Source organism: Ambystoma mexicanum, chromosome 10 (genome assembly GCF_040938575.1).
Source record: "Ambystoma mexicanum isolate Mex_15411 chromosome 10, UKY_AmexF1_1, whole genome shotgun sequence".
NCBI classification, from domain to species: domain Eukaryota; kingdom Metazoa; phylum Chordata; class Amphibia; order Caudata; family Ambystomatidae; genus Ambystoma; species Ambystoma mexicanum.
Window position 1 is genome coordinate 1,459,065,843 of NC_090932.1, and position 23,474 is coordinate 1,459,089,316.

Consider the following 23,474-nt stretch of genomic DNA (forward strand, 5'->3'; position numbering starts at 1 on the left):
GTCACCATCTCCATGACTCATAGGAGCTACAGGCTGCAGGACAGGCAGAGGTCGCTGCTAGGGGAGGGCTAATGGGGCTATAGCAGCAGGTCTTTTGGTTGTAGCCCCGGATAGAAACTCAGTGCCACAACCAAAATGCTAGCTAGCCCCGAGTCCCACCAGTCCTGACATTAGCTTAGCCCCTGATCCTTTCCCGACCTAGCAACACCCCTGAGGACAGGAGATTCCAATGAGCAGGGCTTACTCAGCCAGGGCCCAAATATTTTCTAGCACTCCTGTGACACTGCGGGTGGGCACCACTGCTGTCACCACCCATAGCTGCTCCCCACAATGTTGACATATTTGGGGTTACAGTACAGCTCGCACTTGCTCAGTGTGGTTGATGGATGCAGCGACTATCAGCACTTCATAATTAAAGTGAGTCTGAGACAATAAGTGCCGGGGGGCTCAAAAATAAGTGCCAGGGTTGAGCCCTGGCAAACACCCCCACAAATTAAGCACTGCAATTGAGTCTGGAGAAAGTAGCAGTGGACGCACCAGGGAAAAGAAGGCCACCTCCATGGACTCATTGATAAATGTGAGCGAGGGGCTCAGAGAATGTCCTTTCCGCAGAGCCTTGGCTCACATAAATTACCAACTCCTAATGTCTTATTGTAAGCATTATTCCATACCTAGGTTATTATCGGTCAGCACTTCTTTGACCTTCTTGGTGATGATGTAGGTGTCCAGCTCTGGGGACATAGCCACTATCTCCTGGATCCCCACAGAGGCTTGGTTGTTGACGTACACCTTCCCACTCGGTGAGGGGGTGGGCGAGCTGCTCTCGGGTTGCTGATTTTCCTTACTGCTCTCCGGGGTGGCTCTCGGGGACTCTTGGGCACTCTTGTCTTGGTCTACAGGGCTAGGCGGAGGAGATGGCGAGGATCGGGCTTCTGCAGGACTTTCTTCAGTTTCTGGGGAGAGCAAAAAAGTTGTTGAAAAGTCATTAGCACAACAGTGAAAAGGGTATTTACAAATAAATACACGTTCGCAGCACTCCTTGTGACTATAGTGACTACATTAAAACATCATGAAGGGAGACCATTTCATGCAATTTCATTAGAACCAGTCTAACAAAGTGCTGCTCCACACCTAATTCCTGCACCCCTCCACCCCCAATTTCACCTGTTAGGTGTAACAATAGGACCTCTTCAGCTGTCTTTCAGAGACCATGCACTGGTGTTGGCTTCGGCCATGCATCTGAACCAGCTCATGCATGGGGGTCACAGATGCTGTGCATGATTCCTCTATACGCTGCTATGGTAAAATACACCCCCGCATCACCCTCACCTCTTCCTCCCGGCTGCTGTCCCCACACCTTCCCGCCAGTAAATAGACCCCTCCTGGAATCTGCCAGTCCTGCTGCCACTGAAGGCACAGAGCCTTCTTGGCTTGCACCAGTAAAACAGGACACTAGACCACAATGACAACTCCCAGGATGCACTTTACATGGTAGTGTGCATCCTGGGAGTAGACTCGGAGTAAGGGGGATAGTGGGTAAGTCACCTACTCACTCCTCAGCAACGTATTCCTTCACAATCAACCTAGGTGACTGAGGCGCAGCCTCTCGCCTACCGAGTTATTGCAACCCTCTACGTCTCTCCTTGGTTCTGTAACAAAGTGACTGCAATGTTTTTTTAAACTTTTCGTCCACCCTTATCTTACAGGCATATTCATATGAAGCAGTTGCTGGCAATTAAATCCCCCTGCACTTCCCAAACATAATATGGCAACAGCTGGCAAATAGTGCTATTACCTGTGCATTTTATGGCAGTGTCTGGAAAATGCCTATCTAATGTCTATAGAAGAGCCAGGCAGTTGACTTTGCCAATGCATGTTTTTTGCCAGGAATTCAGTGCAAGTCAAGACACAAATCCTATTTATTGGTCATTTTTAATGTGTCTACACACAAGTGCTTCGAGGCGCAGCAAGGCAAGGGGAGGGGGGGGCATAGGGGAGACAAGTAGCAATCCTAATAGGCCTTGCAGCATTCAGATCGTGCAAGTTCAGTAATGAGAAGTGCAAGGGAGAAGAGTGGGGGGAAGTGCAGGAATGGGTGGGGGCCCTAGAGAGCAGAGTGAAAGGGGGGAAGGGGAGGAGGGGGCGGTGTTAAGGTCCTAGGGAAGCAGAGAGTGCAGGGCAAGGGGACCCAAAAGCAATTGCGAGATACAGGGCTGGAATGTCCAACGGTGCAGGCCAGCCTGACAAGTTCAGGAGGGGGGCACAGGAGGTCAAGTGCAAGATGAGGGGGCTCAGGAGAGACCAAGTGCAGGGGTAGACTGGGCAAGTGGGGGCCTGGAGCCCTGTGTTACTCTGATGGGAAGCAGGCCACTAGTCTAAGGCAGACAGGGAAATTAGCAGAGGAGGAGGAAAGAAGAAGAGAAAAGGAAGGTCTTGAGGAACTTCCGAAACTTGAGGAGATCCGGCCCAAGTCTGAGAGGAGCAGGGAGGCTATTCGAGAGGGAGGCACCTGCGGAAGATAGAGATCTGCCACCAACTCTCTGCTTGGCAAAGCCTCTAATCTGAAGAGCGTTATAGTTAGACGAGTAAAGGGCTCAAGCAGGGAGGTATTTAGGGAGAGAGAATTGGAAGTAGCGGGGGTCCCAGGCCCCAGAAAGCCTTGTGGATGGGGAAATGGTCTTGAACTTGATCCTCGCAGCAACCCGGGAGCCAGTGGAGAGATTTAAGGGCTGGAGAGATGCAGTCCCTGGGCTTGAGGCCAAGGAGAAGTCTTGCAGTCCTATTCTGTATTCGTTGAAGGGATGGAAGTGGGGAACTAGGCAGATTGAGGAAAATGCTGTTACAGTAGTCCAGCCTGGAAAGAACCAAAGATCTGGAGACATTGAGTTTCTGGGGGAAGGCGAGGAAAGGGATAATGCCTCTGAAGAGGTGTAGCTGAAAGTGGGCCTTCTTGGCCAGGTCCAAGATGTGAGGAGAGAAGGAGAGAGTGGAGTTGAAAATGAGGCCAAGTTTTTTTGCTTCATAGGAGGGTGAGAGGAGGGGGCCCAGGGATGGTGGCTAGAGTGTGGGAGAGAAAAAGGGAGAAGGGGTCCCGATGAGAATGATCTCTGTTTTACTGGCATTAAAGCAGAGATCGTTAGTAGAGCACAAAGCCTGAATGGCAGATAGGCAGTCCGGAATAAGAGAGGAGTAGGAGGAGGAAGTGGAATGAAGCTTGAAAGAGATTTGCGTGTCGTCTGCATAACATTGGAAATTAGGAGAGAAGGTTGCGATCAAATGGGCAAGAGCGGCCAGGTAGATATTGAAAAGCCAAGGTGAGAAGATAGAACCCTGAGGAACACCACAGGTGGAGAGTGAGATGGAGGAGAGAAAAGGGCCCAATTGGACCTGGGAAAGTCGGTCCGAGAGGAAGGAGGTCAACCAGTCCAGAGCCAGGTCTGTGATGCCAAGGGTGTCCTGGAACCGCTTTACCAGGGTGGCATGATTGACCATATCAAAGACAAAGGAGAGGTCAAGAACGATGAGAATTGAAGGAGAGCTGGAATCAAGATTAGTGAGCAAGTCTTCACAGGTGTTCAGGGGAGCACTTTCCTTGCCTATGGGGGCTCTGAAGCCAGACTGGTGGTCGTGAAGGAAACCAACAGATTCAGTGTGGAGGATAAGCTGAGAGATGGCCAGCTCCTCCAAGCGTTTGCCCAGGAAGGGGGAAGTGGAGATAGGGTGGTTAGTTTGCCAGACAGGAAGTGTTGGCAGAAGGTTTTTTGAGGAGAGGGTGCACAAGGGAGTGCTTGAGGAGTGAGGGAAGGATCCAGTGGCAAAGGAGTGATTGCAGAAATTGGGCATGCCTGGAGTAAGGGAGGTAATATTGTCCTTGAATGTTCTGGATGAGTAAGGGAGCACCTGTACTTTCATAGATCAGACTTGTCTAGAAACCACATCAGGTGTTATAGGAGGGGAATAGTAAGGGAGGGAAGAGGGGGCGAGGGAGGCCTGAGAGAAGGTGGAGGTGAAGGGAGTGGGGTAGAGGAGAGTGAGGAGAGGATGCCATGGGTTTTAGAAATTAAGTGAAAGGCAAGAGAAGTGCAGAAGGCCTGGGAGGCAGGGGAGTAGTAGAGACTGGTGAGTACCTTGTAGATTTTGAAAAGTTCTGCCGTGTTGTTAGTGGCTGCAGAGATGCAGGCTTGGATATAAACCCTCTTCTTAGAGCAGATGGAGAGTCTGTATTGTCACTGGACCTGGCGGCAGGCCAGTTTGGCAGAGGATGTGCTCGAAGTCTGCCACTTCCGGCCAGCCACTCTGCACTTGCGTTTCAGTGTGGCCATGTCAAGAGTCACACCAGGAGTTGCACTTGGAGGCAGGTTTCATGCAGATCCTCATGACAGGGGCAAGGATTTCCAGAGTGCTGGAGACGGAGAGGTGAAGGCTAGTAAGGGCTGTGTCAGAGTGAGGGTCAGTGGCAGAAGTAGGAGGGGGAGTGAAGGTGGTGGCAAACGTAGCAGCTGACACTCAAATCATTGGTCGAATGGAGGAGAAGAAGGCTGGCACTGCGGGCAGTGGCTTTGCCAGGGGACCAAGGAAGTCCAAGTGAGAGGAGGGCATGGTCAGACCAGGAGAGAGGAGTAATGAGAGGGTTGGAAATGGGGAGGTCAGAGGAGATGAGAGCATCCAAGGTGTGTCCGGCAGAGTGCGTTGGACCGGAGGGAGGAATGGAGAGGGAAAGAGGGCTGTCTGTTTTGTTGTTGTTGAAATCTTAATAAAAAGAATTAAAAAAAAATATATATATATTTCTCAATATGGTCACAGCCTCCACTTGATAGCCGTGTTATGCTTAATTCCAACTTTATCCTCCTCCACTGCCAAGGTTGTGACTCCCAGATGATCCTTCCTGCACCTCCTCCAACTTCCATCGTTCCAGACAGCGTTTGCTATCTCTGTGATCCGCTCCACAGATGGGCAGTGTGCTGTTCTTGCTGATTCCTATGTGGCGATTCTTATTGAGTGCTGGGAATCTGTATGCACCACACCCGTCACACAATAGTGGTGAGTCATCTCTGTGTTTGAAGGCACACTTGGTTAAGGAATTCTTAATACACCAGCAGCTGGTTTGTAGTTGCAATTAAGCCATTAGCATTCAGAAGGCTGCCCAGAAAGCACAGAGCTAGCTCTAAGAAATCCCAGGAGGATGTGTTTTGGGTGGAGAGGGGAAAGTAGTGGGTGGGAATAGTGATATGGACTAGCATGATAACGGGCAATCAATAGGTGGGTAAAAACCATAGAATACCCAAAGGCTGTGTGTACCTCCTCACAACCCACCTCTATCCTATCTTCCCTTTGCATGACAATAGTTTTGGCTGACATGTGGGGCTTACAGCTCCACAAAGCAAAGCCTAAACTTGAAACCGCACGTCAGTGAATTATCTCAGAAGTTTACTGCTATGCTTGATGCAGACTGCTGTGTGTACACTCCGGCTCGCAGGTGCGAATCACAGTGGCTGTTGTCACTAAAAATGAGTACCACCCCGTTTGGGTCATAAGAATAACCTGTTATTAGCCCTTGCAAATTCAGTACCAGCCACTGCCGCCCATCTCTGGAACGCTCTGCCACTACACTTGTGTGCCGAGCCCTCCTATTGTCCGTTCAAGAAACAACTTTAAACCAGTCTGTTCAATTGATTGCTCGCCTCCTCTCTCCCTGCTCCCCCCTCTCTCCCTTTATCTCCCACCTAGCGCCTACCCACCCTACCCTTTCCTCACCTACCGGCTTCTGTAACCAGCGCCTTGATGAATATGAGTTTTCAGGGATCAAAATTAAGAGCGGATAAGCAGGAGCTAAACGGAGCTCCTGGGTATCCAGAATAACCAGTGACCAGGATCTACCATGGCGGTACAAGGAGCTAGTATATTGCGTTCTGCAAATCTAACTTCCACTTAAGCTGCAACAACATCAATTTGTCCATTATTAATTACCGTGTGTGCTTTAAATGGTGTGCAGATGTGTCGTAATGTTTATTTGTAGATTATCCCAAATGCACAGAGTTGAATTTAGATAGGTGTGTTTGTTCTGCATCAGTTGACCTGGGGGGCCTTGGGACCTGGTAGCTGATGGTGTCATGGTAACTAGGCTCTTCTAGGCTACAGGCAGGAGCTAAATAGCTCCCAGCTCCTGTCAATTTCGAACCCTAGGTTTTGCACTCTTTACAAATGTAAAAATAAATAAATAAGTGCTATATTACAGAAACAATTTCTTTGAAATGCATTGTAGCATGCTCCAAAATTATTCCTCTTCAAAATCATCAGCTGCTTTCGCCTCATTGTTATGTGTTTGCATGCGTTCTCTGTCAATAGCTCAACAGTGTAGGTTAGTAAAACCTTTGGTTTTAGATAGCAGCTGCTATCAATGTATTGACCTCGATGAAAGGTTGAGTGCCCCATCAGGGATTTTGAACCTGTAACCTGCAAGTTAAACGTGTATTTCAGCAGTGACCAACTCATTCACTGGTTTCAGGTCTTCCTTCTATTCTGATCTTCAGTTTGCGATATAGCCTCTACTCCCCCCTTTGAGATGTTCTAATGTTTTCTTCCTTTCCACTATTCCACTTCGTAGCCAAGGCTCAGCGTTCCTATGTAGCCATCATTACTGCAACACACGGCCTCCTTGACACCTCTGCGATGGCCTTGCTAGGAAACCATATTTGGCACTAAACCTATTGTATTGCACTGTACATATTCATTGGGCATGGCTTTAAGTCTAATGGACCTTGGGAGGGGTGGATCATTATCATGGAATAATTTCCCACACACGAGTTATTGCCCAAGCAGACCCCGAAGGCCAAAAGTTGGGAAAGGGCAACTTTCACAAGCGATAGATGATATTGCTGAAGGTCTGTAAAGCTATTAGGACAGTGGTGTAAAACAGAACTGTCGATATCCTTCTTGCTGCAGGTTACCAGGTTTTCCCCTTTGGAGAGATTTAGTTTTCTTTTTGCTGGGAAATATTTTCCAGTTGATCTTCTGTGGAACTCCCAAACATGTTGGAAGAAAAGGGTTCTGAAAACCTGCTGCCCATGGCTGGATAGAAATCTTAGTAGGGAAGACAAACGCAGGATGTTCAGAATGAGGTAAATACGGATAGTTTTCTGGCTGTATTCTGATTGGCCAACAATAGTGGAATGTGGGTGCTAAATAATCATAACAAACCTCATGCAATTTAGTTAAAGGAACGACACGCGTTGGCTATACGTTGCATATTACAATCTGTGGTCTGAAAAGACATGAGTGCGGATTTGTTAAACTTTATAATTCCACTAAAATGAAATATTGTGCTAGATGAACCTAAGTCGTTCCGACCGATTGACTATCAAAAAAATCTCTTTGGGGCTTTATTAATTTTTCAGTTCAACGCTGATTCATTAAGAATGTAGAAACAAAATCCTTCTTGAGAACAGTTCCTGATACGGTATTCCATTTATAAATCTGCCAGCACGAGCGTTGTCATGCTCAGTCTTGTGTAAAGCTGTCTCTTTAGATCGTTGGCTTCCACCCTAAATATTGCCATTCCGAGTCCAATATGGCACCATGTAGGTCAAACCTAAATTGACAAGAGAATTTCTTTCTGCAATGCATCTCTAACAGCATCTTCCATTAGGCAAAAAAAAAATCAATCAGCAATGAAATATTAACTTGCCTTGTGTGTCTAGTTTAGCATGTACGCACCAGTAAGCACTGTAACATTGTATATGTCCTCACCGCGTAGTGAGGTGATGGGCTTGGTTCCCTATGGCACAGCCCAATTGGAGGTATAAAGCTTCTGAACCCACTCATTTACAATATTCATGATTCAAAAGGTGAACAGCCGAGAGGCAACAGAAAACAAGCTTCACTGCTCCAGTATGCCTCATAGGAAGAAGTAAGGTGATCATCCAGTTTTTATCTAGAGTTTCAGGTTTGGATTTCTCTGGCTTCGGAGCATTGTAATAATTAAGTGTTAACTACCCGTCCAAGGGTTGGAACGGGTGGTAATGGGTGAAGGCATTTAATGAGGGACCCGGGACGTTACTACCCATTCCAGCCCTTGGAACAGCCAGATAATGCTATTAGAACCCATCAGAGCTGGGACTGGCAAATTTAAAGTATTTTATTTAATTGAACGAGTCACCTTGCCGCGTCCCGTTCACAGAAAGAAAATACTATACAAACATGGCCGCCATGGAAAGGCAGGGAGGGCTACGCATGGGGTCCCTCTTCCATTTCCATGGCAGCCAAACGGGGCAGAGCGGAAGGAACAGCAGAAGCTGTGGCGGCGGCACTTGCTGCCGCCGTAATGAGGCAAGTGGGGAAGGGGATTGATAAAAATGATATGGAGGGTGGGGGAAAGATTGTGGGTGGGCAAACTGCCCATTAGGCGGTTTGGAATGTTAGGCTAGATCGTCAGTATCAGATCGCGGTCCTAGCCTCCTCGTTGGTTGGCTCCCCCTACAGGGTGCTAATTGCTATTATTATTCCCAATTCAATAACCTCTGTAGAATTAAGGACACAGTCAGCCCTGCTTGGTTTTGAATTGATCACTGCAGATTGCATACAGCCACTTGGAGCTAATGGTTAACCCTCTGAGTTATTACTGACTGTCTAACCTGCTATTGCAGGTACATTATGTGGTATCTGGATCTGTATCAGAAACACCAGATATTTAAAGTGCTCCAAAACTGCAGAAACGGGAGTAGGAAGAGTTAGGAGAGTTCCTCTTGAACCCAAGTCAAGGGGGTGAGAGGCACTGGCCAACAGCTAGATAAAAGGGTTTCCCATAAGATTTCACTGGGCATCCTAATGGGAGCAGTTGCTGAGCAGTCTATGTCAACTGTTAGGTGGGGATCAGGGTGGGCCAAGGTGCAACCATTATAAAGTAAAATAAAATAAGTTAATGAAATAACACTATTTCTTCTAGGTTGGTAAATTGAATTATACAGCAGTTGGGTAGACTTGTTTAGAAAAACTCTTTACAGAGCTCAGGGCTGTGACCCCTCCACCTGTTGGGATCACAGGAAATGGCCAGTTAAACAGGCCTTTCGGTACCAGGTTTGACTGGTGGCATCCTAGGAGAATTTGGGGGGCTGTATCCGTTCAACTGGGAGTTCGGTTCTCACAGACATGAAGGGAGAAACAGACCAGCAACTGACTGGTTGGCTGTAGGGGCTACTGGTCCTAATGTTTTGGTAACACAATGTTAAATATAGCCTCAATTTTAAAGATATGGCAGAGGTTCAGTGATTTCTGGATGGCTGTCTGGACGGATCAGACATGCAATAGGTCTTCACAGTCTGAAATAGTGGGATATTCAGGCACTGGTCATCAATGCTTAATATCCTTGAAGTTAGAGGTCAATGGTGGTGGTCTGTGGTCTATGGTGATGGAGCTATTGGTGGTGATGAAGACATTCTGCAGAAGAGCCACTGGAGAAGATCCTTGGTTGGAGAGATCATGAACTGCTGGTGCTGGGGAGCTCTGCAGCTGTCTGGAGGTGGACAGCATGGTTCTGGTTACTGGAAAGTCCAGTGGTTGCAGTTGAGGTAGGAACAGTTCATTCAACATTCTACAGTTGCTTGTTCCTTTTTTACCAACTGGCTTTACTCTCTAACTAGTACCAATGCTCTGTTTATCTGCTGCTCTTGCAGCTTCATGTTGCATGCACACAGGCACAAACAGGAAGGCATTATCCTTGAGGCTTACGACTCGACAAAGCCCGCCATACCAATGGGAGGAAGTGCTAATTCCACTATTTGTCCTAGCTGGTTGAAAAGTCTGGTGTACATAGGTGGAGACTTGCTATCAGATTGGTCTTGTCAAGATGCAGTTATGAAGAGACTCCCCATGTATTCCTTCAGTTTGACACCATATTGTTGTTTGGGCTTGTTCCCAAACTCTACTTCCGTTATTCAACCAAGTAAAGATCATTGGGTTAAATAGGTTACCTTGAATATGAGTGAACACTCAGCTTCCAATAGGAACTCAAACATTTGGCTACCACCCAATCATTGACGGGCCGGCACAAACAAACATTCACAAGTTCCTTCCTAGGCATACTTTCAAATAAGGATTCCAGCAATATTCGTAAAACTGATTAACTCAACCAGCCATATTCAGTTTTGGATATGCCAGCCCTCTCTTTCTGAGGCATGCAGAGGCCATGACCATATATGGCTACATATGTGTTGCACTCATTCTCTCTCAGTAAAAAAGCACAGCCGTTGGACTCAGTACTGGATTTCAAAGGAGGCATGTCCTGCAGCAACACACCTGGGGTCCAGCAAGCTATGCCCCATTAATGTTGAAACAGCCACCCCCAACTCATAAAACCCAGATAGCTGATGGTACAACGTTTGTCACACAGTAAAGAGGATGCCTTTGGGGCACTGCGATCCTGAGAGGCCTCAGATTAGGCTCTTTAGGAAAATGTCTGTAAACAAGTCATGTAAAAAGTGAAAAAGTGCATGGACCTCTCTCCAGAAGGTACAGTTTGGTACTTTTGACTTCTCAGCAAACCCTCCTCGGATTATGAACAAGTGGAATTATTCCCAATTGAATGGCCTCCAGGTTCTAATCGGAAATGCTTCAAAGATGGTCTATCTGCATTCCCATGACTAGTCCTATGCTCAGTATGGGCTGTGAAGGTAGACCCTGACAGGAACGGTCTGAAATTCCTTGCAGGCCACACCATCAAAAACCATTCATATCACCAGTGTCCCATCTCTACTCTCAACCTTTACATTTGTGACTGAGGAATGCTGACATTCTTCTATCCAAGCAACCTTTTTGGGAAGTCTGTTAGAGGTGAGCGCAGTACTAGGTGCTGCTACAATTTGGCCTGTGTGTGTGTGTGTGGGAAGGAGCTAGTTCCCAGGCAGGAAATGGCTGGATCTTGCTCTAGCAAGCCTAAACCATTCCACTACCCATCACATTCCCATTACGCTGTGACCTATCCGGCACTTACAATGCTTTGGTCGCAAACATGGCCTTTTGCATTTCCTGCACCACTTTGCCCCTTGATTGGAATACAATGTCCCACTTTAGTTGGCATATCAACAGTTACCAGAAGATCTACAATAAAGTCCATAGTTCCTGTGTGCCAAGACCTGGGTAGGATCAATAAAGGAACTGACAACACTGCTGGCAGTTGAGCATTTGATTTTGCCCTTGTGCAAACTTTGCAAGTCTTTATATAATTCAACATGTCAACCCACATTGTTCCCTACCACAATTCGATCCTCATAATTTCCAACATCATACGATAATGATAACCTAGGTGACCAGCTAAAACTGCTTTGTTGTACTCGCTCTGTTTATGTAATTCTTCCTCAGGTTATAGAGTCCTGTGACCTATCCGGCACTTACAATGCTTTGGTCGCAAACATGGCCTTTTGCATTTCCTGCACCACTTTGCCCCTTCATTGGAATACAATGTCCCACTTTAGTTGGCATATCAACAGTTACCAGAAGATCTACAATAAAGTCCATAGATCCTGTGTGCCAAGACCTGGGTAGGATCAATAAAGGAACTGACAACACTGCTGGCAGTTGAGCATTTGATTTTGCCCTTGTGCAAACTTTGCAAGTCTTTATATAATTCAACATGTCAACCCACATTGTTCCCTACCACAATTCGATCCTCATAATTTCCAACATCTTACGATAATGATAACCTAGGTGACCAGCTAAAACTGCTTTGTTGTACTCGCTCTGTTTACGTAATTCTTCCTCAGGTTATAGAGTCCACATAAGATCATCCTTTATTCTTATTGCTGCATAATGATTCAACCAATTCTGCATTTGAGCCTCAGACATAACCATTCCAATTTCCTGATAAAGATCTTTTTCACAAACTTACTGAATTCACAAAGGGCTAAAATGGTCTTCCGAAATAATTGGACCAGTAACCACTCCCTCAGTCTTTTAACTTTCTGGAAATTGTTGGACCAACGCAACTGAAGCTAGGTGAGTATCTCTGTAGACTTCAAGAACAGCATGTTTCGATTACCAGTGAGCACAGTCACAGGATGCTTGACCCTCTCAAGTAATACCTACACTCTTGAAAAGCATTCTTTTTTTTTTTTTAAAACCTTTATTTTTGTTGCACTTGGTCACTACTTTCACTTGGTTACAGAGACATCATAATTATAGACATTACATTTTACAATATGAATCACATTACAGCATCAAGTTGTTCAAGTCCGCTTTTCTCGGCGAGATACTGTTTGTACCTGCCCCAAATGTTTTTCGGGCGCGAGGCTGGGAGCACAGTATCAATATACAGTTCCTCCATGTCGTTCGCCCATGCCATGTCCCTTTCCCAGTCCGCCTTAGTAGGGGAGTGCGCACTCTTCCATCTGAGGAGGATCGCCCTTTTGGCGAGGAGCAGACTCACATTCAGAAGCTTTCGCCAACTCGGGCTTATTTTCTCAATTGACCCCAACAGGCATAATCGTGGGGTCCACTCTAGTGGGTGGTCTGCCATCTCGTCTATCGTCTGACATACAGCTTCCCAGTATCCCCTCAGTGCACTGCACCCCCAAAGCATGTGATAAATGCCAGCATTGTCCGCATGGCATCTCGGGCATTCCCCTGTCATGGTTGGGTATATGCGTTTGAGTTTCTCTGGGGTGTAATGTGTTCTCTGAAGAATTTTATAGTGGATTAGCCTGTATTTGGAATTGCAGGATATCTGTTTCACGAGTGCACAGTATTGAGACCACTCCTCTTCCCCCACCTCTTCTCCAAGGTCCTGTTCCCATTTTGCCCTTGCCGGACGTTGCTCTTGTGGGCGTGTGTGGAGTATGGTCTTGTACAGTGTGGAAGCTGTTATTTTTTGGCGTCCCCCCATAAACATGTATCCCAGTCCCATGTTGACTGGGGGTTCATCAGGGAAGGTTGGCCATATATTTTGTGTAGCTGCCCGCAGACCAGAGTATTGTCGCCTAGCCGTAGGTGTGTTACCCACCTCCTCCCTGATATCCTCCCATCGAATGAACTGCCCGTCCACAAATATCTGCCCCCATTGTGTTATGCCCTTAGCAGACCAGTGGCGGGCCGTCTCTCCCTCTGACGTAAAAGGAGTCTGCGGCATACCCCAGAGCGGCATACTAGGGTGGTATATCCTTTCAGTATTGTACATTTCAACAATCCTGGACCACGCAGTGATCACCACTTTAGAAGGTCTCAGGGAGTTATAATGCTTAACACCTGACCGTGTAATTTGGTGGAGTGCTAGTGTGGCCTCTTTTTCCAGTTGGTTAGGTACTGGGCCCGCTGGGTTGATAAATGTCGTCGCCCATTGGTTCGCATGTTGTGCCTGCGCGCTCAGGTAGTAGAGTTCAAAGTCTGGGGCCATCAAGCCACCGTACATGTAGTCGTTTGTAAGTGTCCCCCAGCCCACTCTCGGATGGCCATCCCATACAAATGAGGAGCACGCGCCCGCAATTTTAGTGAATAAAACACGCCCCGGCCACACCGGCACCGTGCTAAATAGGTAAAATAGCTTAGGAAGGATTATCATTTTCACCAGTGCGATCTTACCCATCATGGATACCGGGAGGGCCCCCCAGCGCTTTAGTTTCAGGCACAACGAGTCCACAAGCAGGTTGTAGTTCAATGCTCGGGATAGCTGAGCAGTCCGAGCAATCCATGCTCCCAGATATAGAACATGCGTCGGGCACCACTGTAGCCCATGCAGGCCCCGTGGCTTCTCTGTGGCCCCTGTGATAGGGAACACTTCTGATTTATTAATGTTAAGTCTGAGTCCCGAGAGTCCACCAAACCTCTCCACCACCGCCAGGACCCTCCCCAGTGTTCTGTCTGGATCTCTCAAATATAGCAGAATGTCGTCTGCGTACAGGTTTATAATGTGCATTGTTGCCCCTATTTTTAGCCCACAGATGCCGGCGAGAGCCCTCAGTTCGTCTGCTAATGGTTCAATTATCAGAGCAAACAGCAATGGCGAGAGCGGGCAACCTTGTCTCGTGCCCCCCCGGAGCTCAATCTGCTCTGTTAGGGTGCCGTTAATTCTAATCCTGGCCTGTGGGGACATGTACAGTAACTTTACCCATCTCAGGAAGTTCGGGCCAAATCCGTAATTTCGCAATACCCCAAACAGGAATGGCCAGGACACCGTGTCGAATGCTTTGCGCATATCCAGCGACACTGCTATCGCCTGCTGATCCGGGGGGGTCGTGGTTAGGACCTCATGGCATTTCCTAATATTAGTAGCTGCTGACCTGCCGGGGATGAATCCGGCCTGATCTTCGTGGACCATGAATGGCATCCACGGTGTCAGTCTTGTGGCCAGTATCTTTGCTAACAATTTGGCATCTGTGTTAATTAGTGATAGAGGTCTATAAGACCCGCAGTCCTCTGGGGGTTTACCAGTCTTAAGCAACAGTGTTATCACCGCTTCCCTCGTGGACGCTGGGAGCTCCCCTCCCTCCAGGGCCTCGGTCCACATAGCCAGTAACCTGGGTGCCAGTAGGAGCTTAAATGCTTTATAAAATTCTGCGCTTAGGCCATCTGTACCCGGGGCCTTCCCGTTCGGGAGAGCTTCGATGGCCCTTATCACTTCCGCCTCAGTTATCGGGCTTTCCAACACTTCTCTCGTGTTTGCAGCCAGCAGGGTCGTCGGGATACGGGATAGATACTGCTCGATCTCACCTTCAGTGGCGTCTGACTGGGGTGAGTATAGCTCCTCGTAGAATTTATGAAACGTGGAGCGTATACTGCCCTGATCTGTAGTAACCGTGCCCTCCGCCGTTGTTATACATGGAATGTCGGTCGGACCCCTCTCCCCCCTTACCGCTCTGGCCAACAGCCTCCCCGGTCGCTCGCTCTCACCATAGCGGCGAGCGGCCGCCGGTCTGTCAAAGTAGCGGATCTCTTGATCCGCCGCCTCATTGAATTCGTCCAGTGCGTTTTTTAGGTCTAAGGCTAACTGAGGCGTCGGTTGAAGCTCATATTGTGACTGTGTAGCAGCTATTTGTGTTTCGAGGCGCTGCATCCTATTCCTTATATCTTTGAGGATGCCACTCTCACTCGATATAGAGGCGCCTCTAATACACACCTTGAATGCTTGCCACAAAGTCGCCTGGCGAGACACAGAATTATCATTAAATGCAAAATACTCCAGTATGTGCTGTTCCAGCGTGTTCCTATAGACCAGGTCACGCAGCGCTGCAGGTTTAAACCTCCAAGGGGGTCTATTCACTGCTTCGCCCGGTATTCGGAGGTCCAGCACTATCGGTGAGTGGTCAGAGAACGTCCTGGGCAGTATCTGTGCTGCGAGTACCCAGGCCAACACTACGTTGTCTAGTAGCCACATGTCTATCCTGGAATGCATGTCGTGCACCGTGGAGTAATAGGTGTATCCCCTCTCGGATGGGTGTAATGTCCTCCATGCATCTTTTAGCCCCAGGTCTGCCATATGAGCCATTATCGCTTGGGCGGCCTTAGTCAAAGTTCTCACCTGTGTTGAGGTGCGATCCATGTCCACATTCAAAATGGTATTGAAGTCCCCCCCGCAAATCAGGTGAGCAGTTGGATAGTGGGCCAGCAACCCGAAGAGTTCGGTGTAAAACACCGGGTCATCCAGGTTGGGACCGTAGATATTGAGGAGGACCACCTCTCTATCTTGCAAATTGCCATGTACCAAGACATACCTGCCCCCTGGATCACACCTCACCTCCTTGCACGTAAATCGGAGGGTTCTGTGTAACAGTATTGCTACTCCCCTGGCCCTATTCGAGTAGGTTGTGAAGTATTGATGGGTTCCCCACTTCGGCGCCAGTTGTTCCCCGTGTTGCGGGCCAATGTGTGTCTCCTGTAAGAATAGGATTTGTGGGGCATGTCTGTTAATGTAGGCCATGATTTTCCTTTTCTTAACCTTGGAACCCAGGCCCCGAACATTCCAACTCATGATTCTGATATTCTCAGAGCTCCTACCCGCCATCCCGTTCAGTGTGAATGCATTGTGAATCTGTAGAAGAGTGTCTCATATAGTTCCCATTCGTGCAAGTATGTTGTAACCTCGTGCTTTTAACTTTCTCCCCATAACAATAACACATCCCCACTTCCGTCCCGATCCCACCTCCCCCCACCCTCACAGCACCCCGAACTTCTACTGTGCTTAAAGAAACCCCCTCCCCCCCACTAACTTTTAGCATATGCACCTGCAATTGGGGGGCCTGCGGAGATCCCCAGGGCCGATGCTCTTTCAGACTTAGAAAAAAACAAAACACTTAATCGGGTCCGGCATTACTCTCACACATATTAATGGCGGCAAGGACAGTCCCCACGTAGCACAAACCGTAGACACTGATTTCCCACCCTAATGAGTGTCCCCCTCCGGGGAGAACTGTTGAAGTAAGTGGAGCGGGCATGCATTGCCGTACCTCTCCGGGCCCTCCCCAGGGAAGTCATTCTTGATTAGCGTCCTCGGCGCTCCCCACGACCGTAGGGATGTGCGTCTCCACAAAGTTGGCGGCCTCCTCAGGGAAGGTGAAGAAATGGACTTTGTTCTTGTACAGGATCTTCAGTCTCGCCGGGTAGAGCATTGCATATTGGACCTGTCGTTCCCTTAGCAGTTTCTTGACACCCGTGAATTGTTTCCTTTCTTGTTGTACCGCCAGTGTAAAGTCAGGGAAGATCCGTATCACGCTAGCCTTCCATCTCAGCTCCTGCTTCTCTCTTGCCGTACGTAATATCAAGTCCCTGTCCCTGTAGTTAAGCACACGTGCGATTATTGGTCTCGGGTACGCACCGGGTTTCGGCTTTGGAGCCATAGATCTGTGTGCACGCTCTATTAGGAACATGGGGGACCACCCTGGGTCGCCCAGCAGGTCGCGGAGGAGGGCCTCAACTCCTTTCTCCATAGAGCCCTTCGTCGCATCTTCAGGCACCCCTACAATACGGATGTTGTTGCGTCTTGATCTCGCCTCCAAGTCCTCGCATTTAGATTTAACAGTTCCCAGTTCAATCGCCATTGTGGACACCGTGCTTTTCAGGTTTTCGAGCGCCTCCTCCGCGCCTGATATTCTGGTTTCCGCTTCGGCTATGCGCGTCGTAGTTTTATCCAGTTTAGCCTTAATGGATGCCACATTTGCAGTGATCCCGTCGAGTTTGTCGTTCAGGGCGCCGAACCCCTGCTGCATAGCGAGGAACACCGCTTGGGGGTCCATCTGAGCTTGCGGTGTCGTTTGTTGATCTGGGGTGGGCGCCGGGGGCTCCATCTGCGAGGTGGTTTCCTTCTGGATATTTGTGGTGTACTTGTCGATGGCCCCCCTAGTCTTCTTGGATCCCAGGCTCTTGGGCATTATCCGCTGTTATTTGTATGGACTGATCGCCCCAGGCCACCACGACCCTCAGCACACCCGCCGACAGGCGTCCCCGATGCCTCCGGTGCGCAGGGTCCCTCCTCGGCAGCCCCCAGCGGACCAACTCTGGGCCCCCAATGTTCAGGTCGTGCGTTGTCAAGCCACGGGAGGGGGGGGGGTCAAGAGACCGTGCCGTAGAGGAGACCTCAAGCCTCTGGAGCGAGGGCCGTCGGGGGCCCGATTAGCAGTTAGGAAGTGTAGCCGTCGGCTCCCGCCAGGTAGGCAAGGTTCCCGTGTTCCGCCGTAGCAGTCGATGGATGGTGGGGCGATGCCGAGGGGCCGAGATGAGGGCCACAGTATCCAGCCGGGTTAAGCAGCGCGGTGGGGAGAGGCCAGTAATGAAGGTTCCTCCGCGAGCAGGCCGCGGATTGCGCTCGCTTTCTCCCGGGCTCCTCCCCTCTTCAAGGCGGCCGCGTGAAGGCCCCAGGCGCGGGCGCTCTCCAGAGCCGCGATAAGTCAGGATAGCAGCAGGCGTTCGGCCCAGAATTTCACCTCCGGGTAGCCCAGTCACCACCGCACCCTCCGTGCGTCGCCCGGGTGTAACCGGACCCGTTGTGCGGATATATTTGGAGCTCGGCCCTGGTTCACTCCGGAGCTCACACAGAAGCGGCCATCTTCCTCTGTGCGCAACAGCGCCCCCTACCCACTCTTGAAAAGCATTCTTAATCACTAGTTACTCATGGTTTGTTATTGTATAATCCACTTCAGCCGATGATCGGATGAAGCTGTCCAGACAGAGGATGACACTGCACGAGGACTGGCCCAAAACACCAAATTAGAAACATCAGCTTCCACAAAAAACAGTTATTCCACATTCGGATTCAGTCAAATAGTTCCAGGACAAAAATCTCTCTTTCTGTTCTTGAAACGCCTCCTCTGCTTCACATGTGCAAACAAATGTGACTCATTTCCTCAGTAATTTAGTAATGGGAGTAACCCAATGTAAAAAAGCCTTGTCAAATCTTTGATAAAAATGGGCAAATCCTAAAGCCTTTGTATTTCCTTGAGACAGGTGAGCTTAGGCCAAGTCTTTACCGCCTGCACTTTATGTTCATCCATCTCCAACCGTTTGGACGAGATTACAAAAATGAAAAAAAATTCACCCACATTAGTATAAAATAGACTTTTTTCTAGTTTTGCAAACAAATGATGATCTCTCAATTTCTGCAATACCAATCTCTCATGATTTGTTGTTGAATCAGATCCTTGGAGGATGCTAAAATGTCATCAATATATACAACTATAAACACACCCAAAAATGTCCTTAATAAAAAAGTGGAGAGCTGCTAAAGTGTGGCAAAGGCCGAATGGCATAACCAGATACTCAAACATGCCGTAGGTAGTTCTAAAGGCTCTCTTCCACACATCCTACTTAACATACAAGGACCAAGTGATGAGCTCCTCTTATGTCCAGCTTTGAAAAACAGTGGCACCTGAATTTGGTCTAACATCACTGAAATCAGAGTCAAAGTATATCCATTGTTGATCGTAATTTTATTCAGAGCTCTGTAATCAGTACAAGTTCTTAAGGTACCATCCTTCTCTGGGACAAAAACAACAGAAAGGCAACAGTAGATTGCAACTGTCTTATGAACCCTTTACCAGATTCTCTTCCAGATATTCTTTCAGAAACTCATTCTCCGTCTTGGTTAAAGCATACATCCTACTGCACAGAACAGGAGCTCCAACTCTATCTTACAATCATAATCACAATGAGGTGTTAACTTCCTCATCAAAAATATTCCAAAAGTCTCGATAACAAGCCTGAAGTTCTCCCAATGTTGTGCCAATAATATGTGTTTCACTCACTCCCTGTTGGGCATTCCATACCTGCCCCTAGGGTTAAAACGTCTAAACCCTATACTTTACCATGGAGGCTCTGGCAGCCTCATGGGACTAGAGGATACGGTCTGCGATAAGCGCAGCCTCCTCTTAACAAAAGGCACTCCAATTTCCTAACCTTTTCAATGTTAGGCACAACCCGGAAGTAATTGCCAACACCTACTTAGTATCATCGCATCTGAATGCACTTGTCTTTAAAAGCTTCCTTAGAACCGCTGTGATCATCTTCCGGGAACAGGAGGCCCTCTTTCATTTTCCTCACCGCCCGGAATAGGATCTGTGTTCCTGAGAGCGTCGGATACACCAAATTACTCACTGGGTATTTAGCCTTGGATTTTCTGTTTACTTGCTCTGAAAGTCCCAGACACGGCATGTATGTGCATGAAGATTAATGCACTTCATGTGCTGTAACCTTTCTGAATTTATGCTCTGTGCAGTCACCCGCACGTTCGGAAGTATCCAGGCAGCAAGGTCCTTGAATCAGTTTCTCTACTGAACACCTAATATAACATTGGATTCCTTTCTGCCATCCAACTCTGAGCGCGTGCATTGTCATTTCTCCCCTCACCCCTTTTCTATAAAAGGGGCAAGCCCAGCACTGTGGACACAGTGTTGTGCAGTCTCACATCCAAGAAGGGTTGACTTCACATAACAGGTAATCCAATTCTTCCAGGGGGTTTCAAGAGCGGGGAACCACTCAGCTCAAGTTCTCACTATCTTGTTATCTCATCCCCACTAACTGCAGATCTTCAGCCTCGAAGACCTGCCTGCCAAAATCCTCCCGCACTCCAGATTCACTATCAACACCTGGGCGGGACAGAGAAAGAGTCTTATACATTCCAATTTGGGACTTCCTTCCTTTCCCCACTGCGGTGCACTTTCCTCATTGTTCCTGAAGGCCAGATCTTTATACCAATCTGACACTCCCATCACAATACAAGAACCTTTCAATACTTCCAAATTAGTTTGTCTCTTGATTTTCCCCTAAAGCAATTTTCTCCACACCACGTTGATTTAAATCCTACTGACTGCTCCTCATAATCTACACTCGGATTATGTGGAGTTAATCACAAAATTCCCAAGATAACTCACATTTGGGGTGCATCAATTAGATACAAATGATCTCTTACCAATGCCCATCTTGAAATCCCATTCCAAGTTGTATTGGCTCGTGTGAGATTGGGGATAACTGTGTTCCGTCAACTGCTCTCACCTGCTTCACTCTTTTCTTGCGCACCACTGGAATACCTAATGCTTTAACTAACCCCCAATCTAAGAAATTGCTGTTCGCTCCAGAATCTGACATCACTGGACCCCGGCAGTTCATATACGAATCAATAAACAAGGATACATTCAGGGCTATGTGCGGGACTGCAGTCTGCATGGTAATCACCAACTGTTGAGTTCTGTTAGAGGCTGAAGAGAACTCTCATGGTAGCTGAGGTCAGTTATATAGATAATGGGCCTCATTATAACTTTGCTAGTGCAGTAGAAATGCACCAGTTATTCCGTTTATCGGCACGTTATAGCACAAGCAAAGTACAAGGTTGCTGGTGGGGTGCCCGGAATTACCTCCAGCTAAGAACTGTAGGTAATTTTGCCACCCTATCGGCAAAAATAGCCAGTATTACAGCCACCGGCATTACCAGAGTCGATAATACTGGCAAATCCCCCCATGGAGTCCTATGGGTCCTATGGGACTCCATAGAATGGGGATTAACATCACTTACTGGCACTCGTAATCCGTTGGTAATTCCGCTAAACCGAGAGCCGGTAACAGTGTTACCGGTTGCCAGTATCCTGCCAGTAAAACCGCCAGGATTCTGGGAACCTCGTGACAGGGCCAATGTCTTTCTTTACCACAATAGAAGCAAAGGTTATTCTTCCTTTGTCTTTCCTTCTCCTACTTAGAAAGAGGGCCTTGAATAGTAGTCATAGGACTTCTAGTGGGACTGTCTTCCATTCTCTATTCCTTACTTCTGCAAACATGTTAGTTCAAAACCTCTAGTCTCAGGAACTGACCTTTTTTGTTCCGCCTTTCTTTTTCCCAGTCTAAAGTCTACCTGCATAACTACACCAATCATCTCTTCACACGTCGCTGGCCTCTCTGTCACTATGGCTAATGCGTCCTTTTGCTCTTCTCTAAGCCCTCTGTAAAAAAACAACACTCTTTTCTCCACCAGCAACCAAACTCTAACACCAGTGTTTTAAACTGGGAAATATAACTAATCAAATCCCGACCTCCCTGTCTGAGCTCCAAAACCTCCCTGTCAACCACTTTTGAAAATTGCTAGCAAACACCCAGGAGGGTGGAGCAGTGAAGATCAAGTTCTGGGTTTGTGGCCGCGCCCACATGACAATGGGGACACCGCCGGAAGATAAAATGGTGCGGGCCGTGGGGTGACTGCCGCAAAGATTATAATAAATGATGCTGGTGCAATGGTTATTTCAGGTGGACCCCCCAGCCAAAAGAGCCTACCCAGAAGATAATAAGGCCCACAGGAGCGTGGTGACCATAGGTGGCCCCTCATTCATGCAGGGGGCTGCCCCGAAGAAAAAAAGAGCGGGATCACCACAGATGGCCCCATTTGGTGGACAGGGCCACCCTGATGTAAACAAGAGGGGCCAAGCTCCATTGGTCAACAGGTGACAAGCCCCAGCCTACAGCCAGCACACAGCCATCCCTTTAACCAGCCTGAAATCAGCTCTGCCTGAAGCCAGCTCTGCTCACCAGAGACAGCATCACTACTAGAGATAGACTTTAAGATACTGTAACGGGGGTGACTGACTGCAGCAGTCACCCATTGTGACATAGTGTTTTATGTGTGGTAAATGTTGTATGTAAATATATACATGTATATATGTATTAAGTGTTAAGTAGCATGTTAAATAGGGGGAAGTGTAAAGTTTGGGTTAAGTATTAGGGGGCATGTTAAGTAGTGTTAACAGTTAAGTAGGGGTATGATATTCATTATTTATAAAAACGCCAAGTAGATAACAGTGGTAGAGGGGAGGTACCCTGGCGTGAGGTAGTGAAATAGAGTGGCAGAATGAGACCACCCACAGAGGCGGCCCTATGGCTTCACACTCCATGTGGGTTGTACCTGAGTTGGGTAAGGGATATGTTGTGTCAGGCCCACCCTATGGGTCCACAAGAACCCTTCAAGGAAGGGTGAGGTGTTGGAGCTTACGCCAATGGAATCCTAGGAAACAATCATGGTAAAAGAGTTAAAAGATATGAGGTTATATAAATAAAGAGGGGTCCCGATTGGGATCCCTATACCATTTACTCTGGTGTCTGTGTCCATTAGTGATCTAAGAACTCAGGGTGTAGCTCATCTCCTGTTATCAGCAATTTTATTTAGCAGGTGCAGCGCTCCTCCCTGCTGTCAGGTCTGGGCTGAGAAGGTATCCTCAGAGGAGATACGTTCAAAGAGAAATATAGCTTTAAAGGGAAAGAATGCATTTAGTCCCCGATTTATTGGGCCCTTTGAGAACAAAAGAGTAATGTCTCCTGTGACAGTCAGATTAAAGTTACTTTTTTACATTTTTTTTATTTGGTTAGTTCAATTCATTGAACCTTTCAAATATTACAATAAAATCACAATCATCATCACATTATATATATTCTTAAACATCTTAAAATCGATATATCTATACCATATAGTAAATTAGTTAATTATATTCTCTTAATTCATTTTAGCATTTCCTTAACGGAAACAAATGTCTAATATATACTTGCCACACCATATATACATCATATATGCAGTAACTTTTTCGTTCAATATCAGTATCTTTTTTTCATAATATTATTCAATCATCTTCAGATTTAAACAATTAATTCAGAAATTGAATAGTAGCAATTTGTACCGATAGTTTAGTGGTCGAGAATAACCATTTCCAAGCTACAGGTTGATTCAAAGGGAGTAATTCAGAAGTGATTCTGTAGAAATATTTCTTTCGCAAGTCACTAAGATTTGGACATTCTATTATACAATGCTTCAAGGTTTCTTTTTGGGCTTGTACTCTACACCATCTACAATAGTTTTCATTCTCTGGTATTAGTTTTCTTCTTGCCAAAACTGATCTTGTATGCCAAAGGTTACATCTAAAGCGTAAATATCGATTGCGCGTAGGCGGCGATGGATATTTTTGTAAATAACTAGCCATGGTTCCCAATTTTTTATGACCAAATAAGGTTATATCAAAATCTTTCATTCTGGAGCA

General features: G+C 47.4%; 1 protein-coding gene across 2 annotated transcripts in view; it reads right to left on the bottom strand.

Moving 5' to 3' along the window:
• CUX2 (cut like homeobox 2) overlaps nucleotides 1-23,474 on the bottom strand; it is a 1,287,506-nt gene that overhangs the window by 26,732 nt on the left and 1,237,300 nt on the right. For both annotated transcript variants that reach the window (XM_069619531.1, XM_069619530.1), the window contains one exon: nucleotides 672-953. In XM_069619531.1, coding sequence (XP_069475632.1) covers nucleotides 672-953 — 282 coding nt within the window. The remainder of the gene's footprint in view (nucleotides 1-671; nucleotides 954-23,474) is intronic.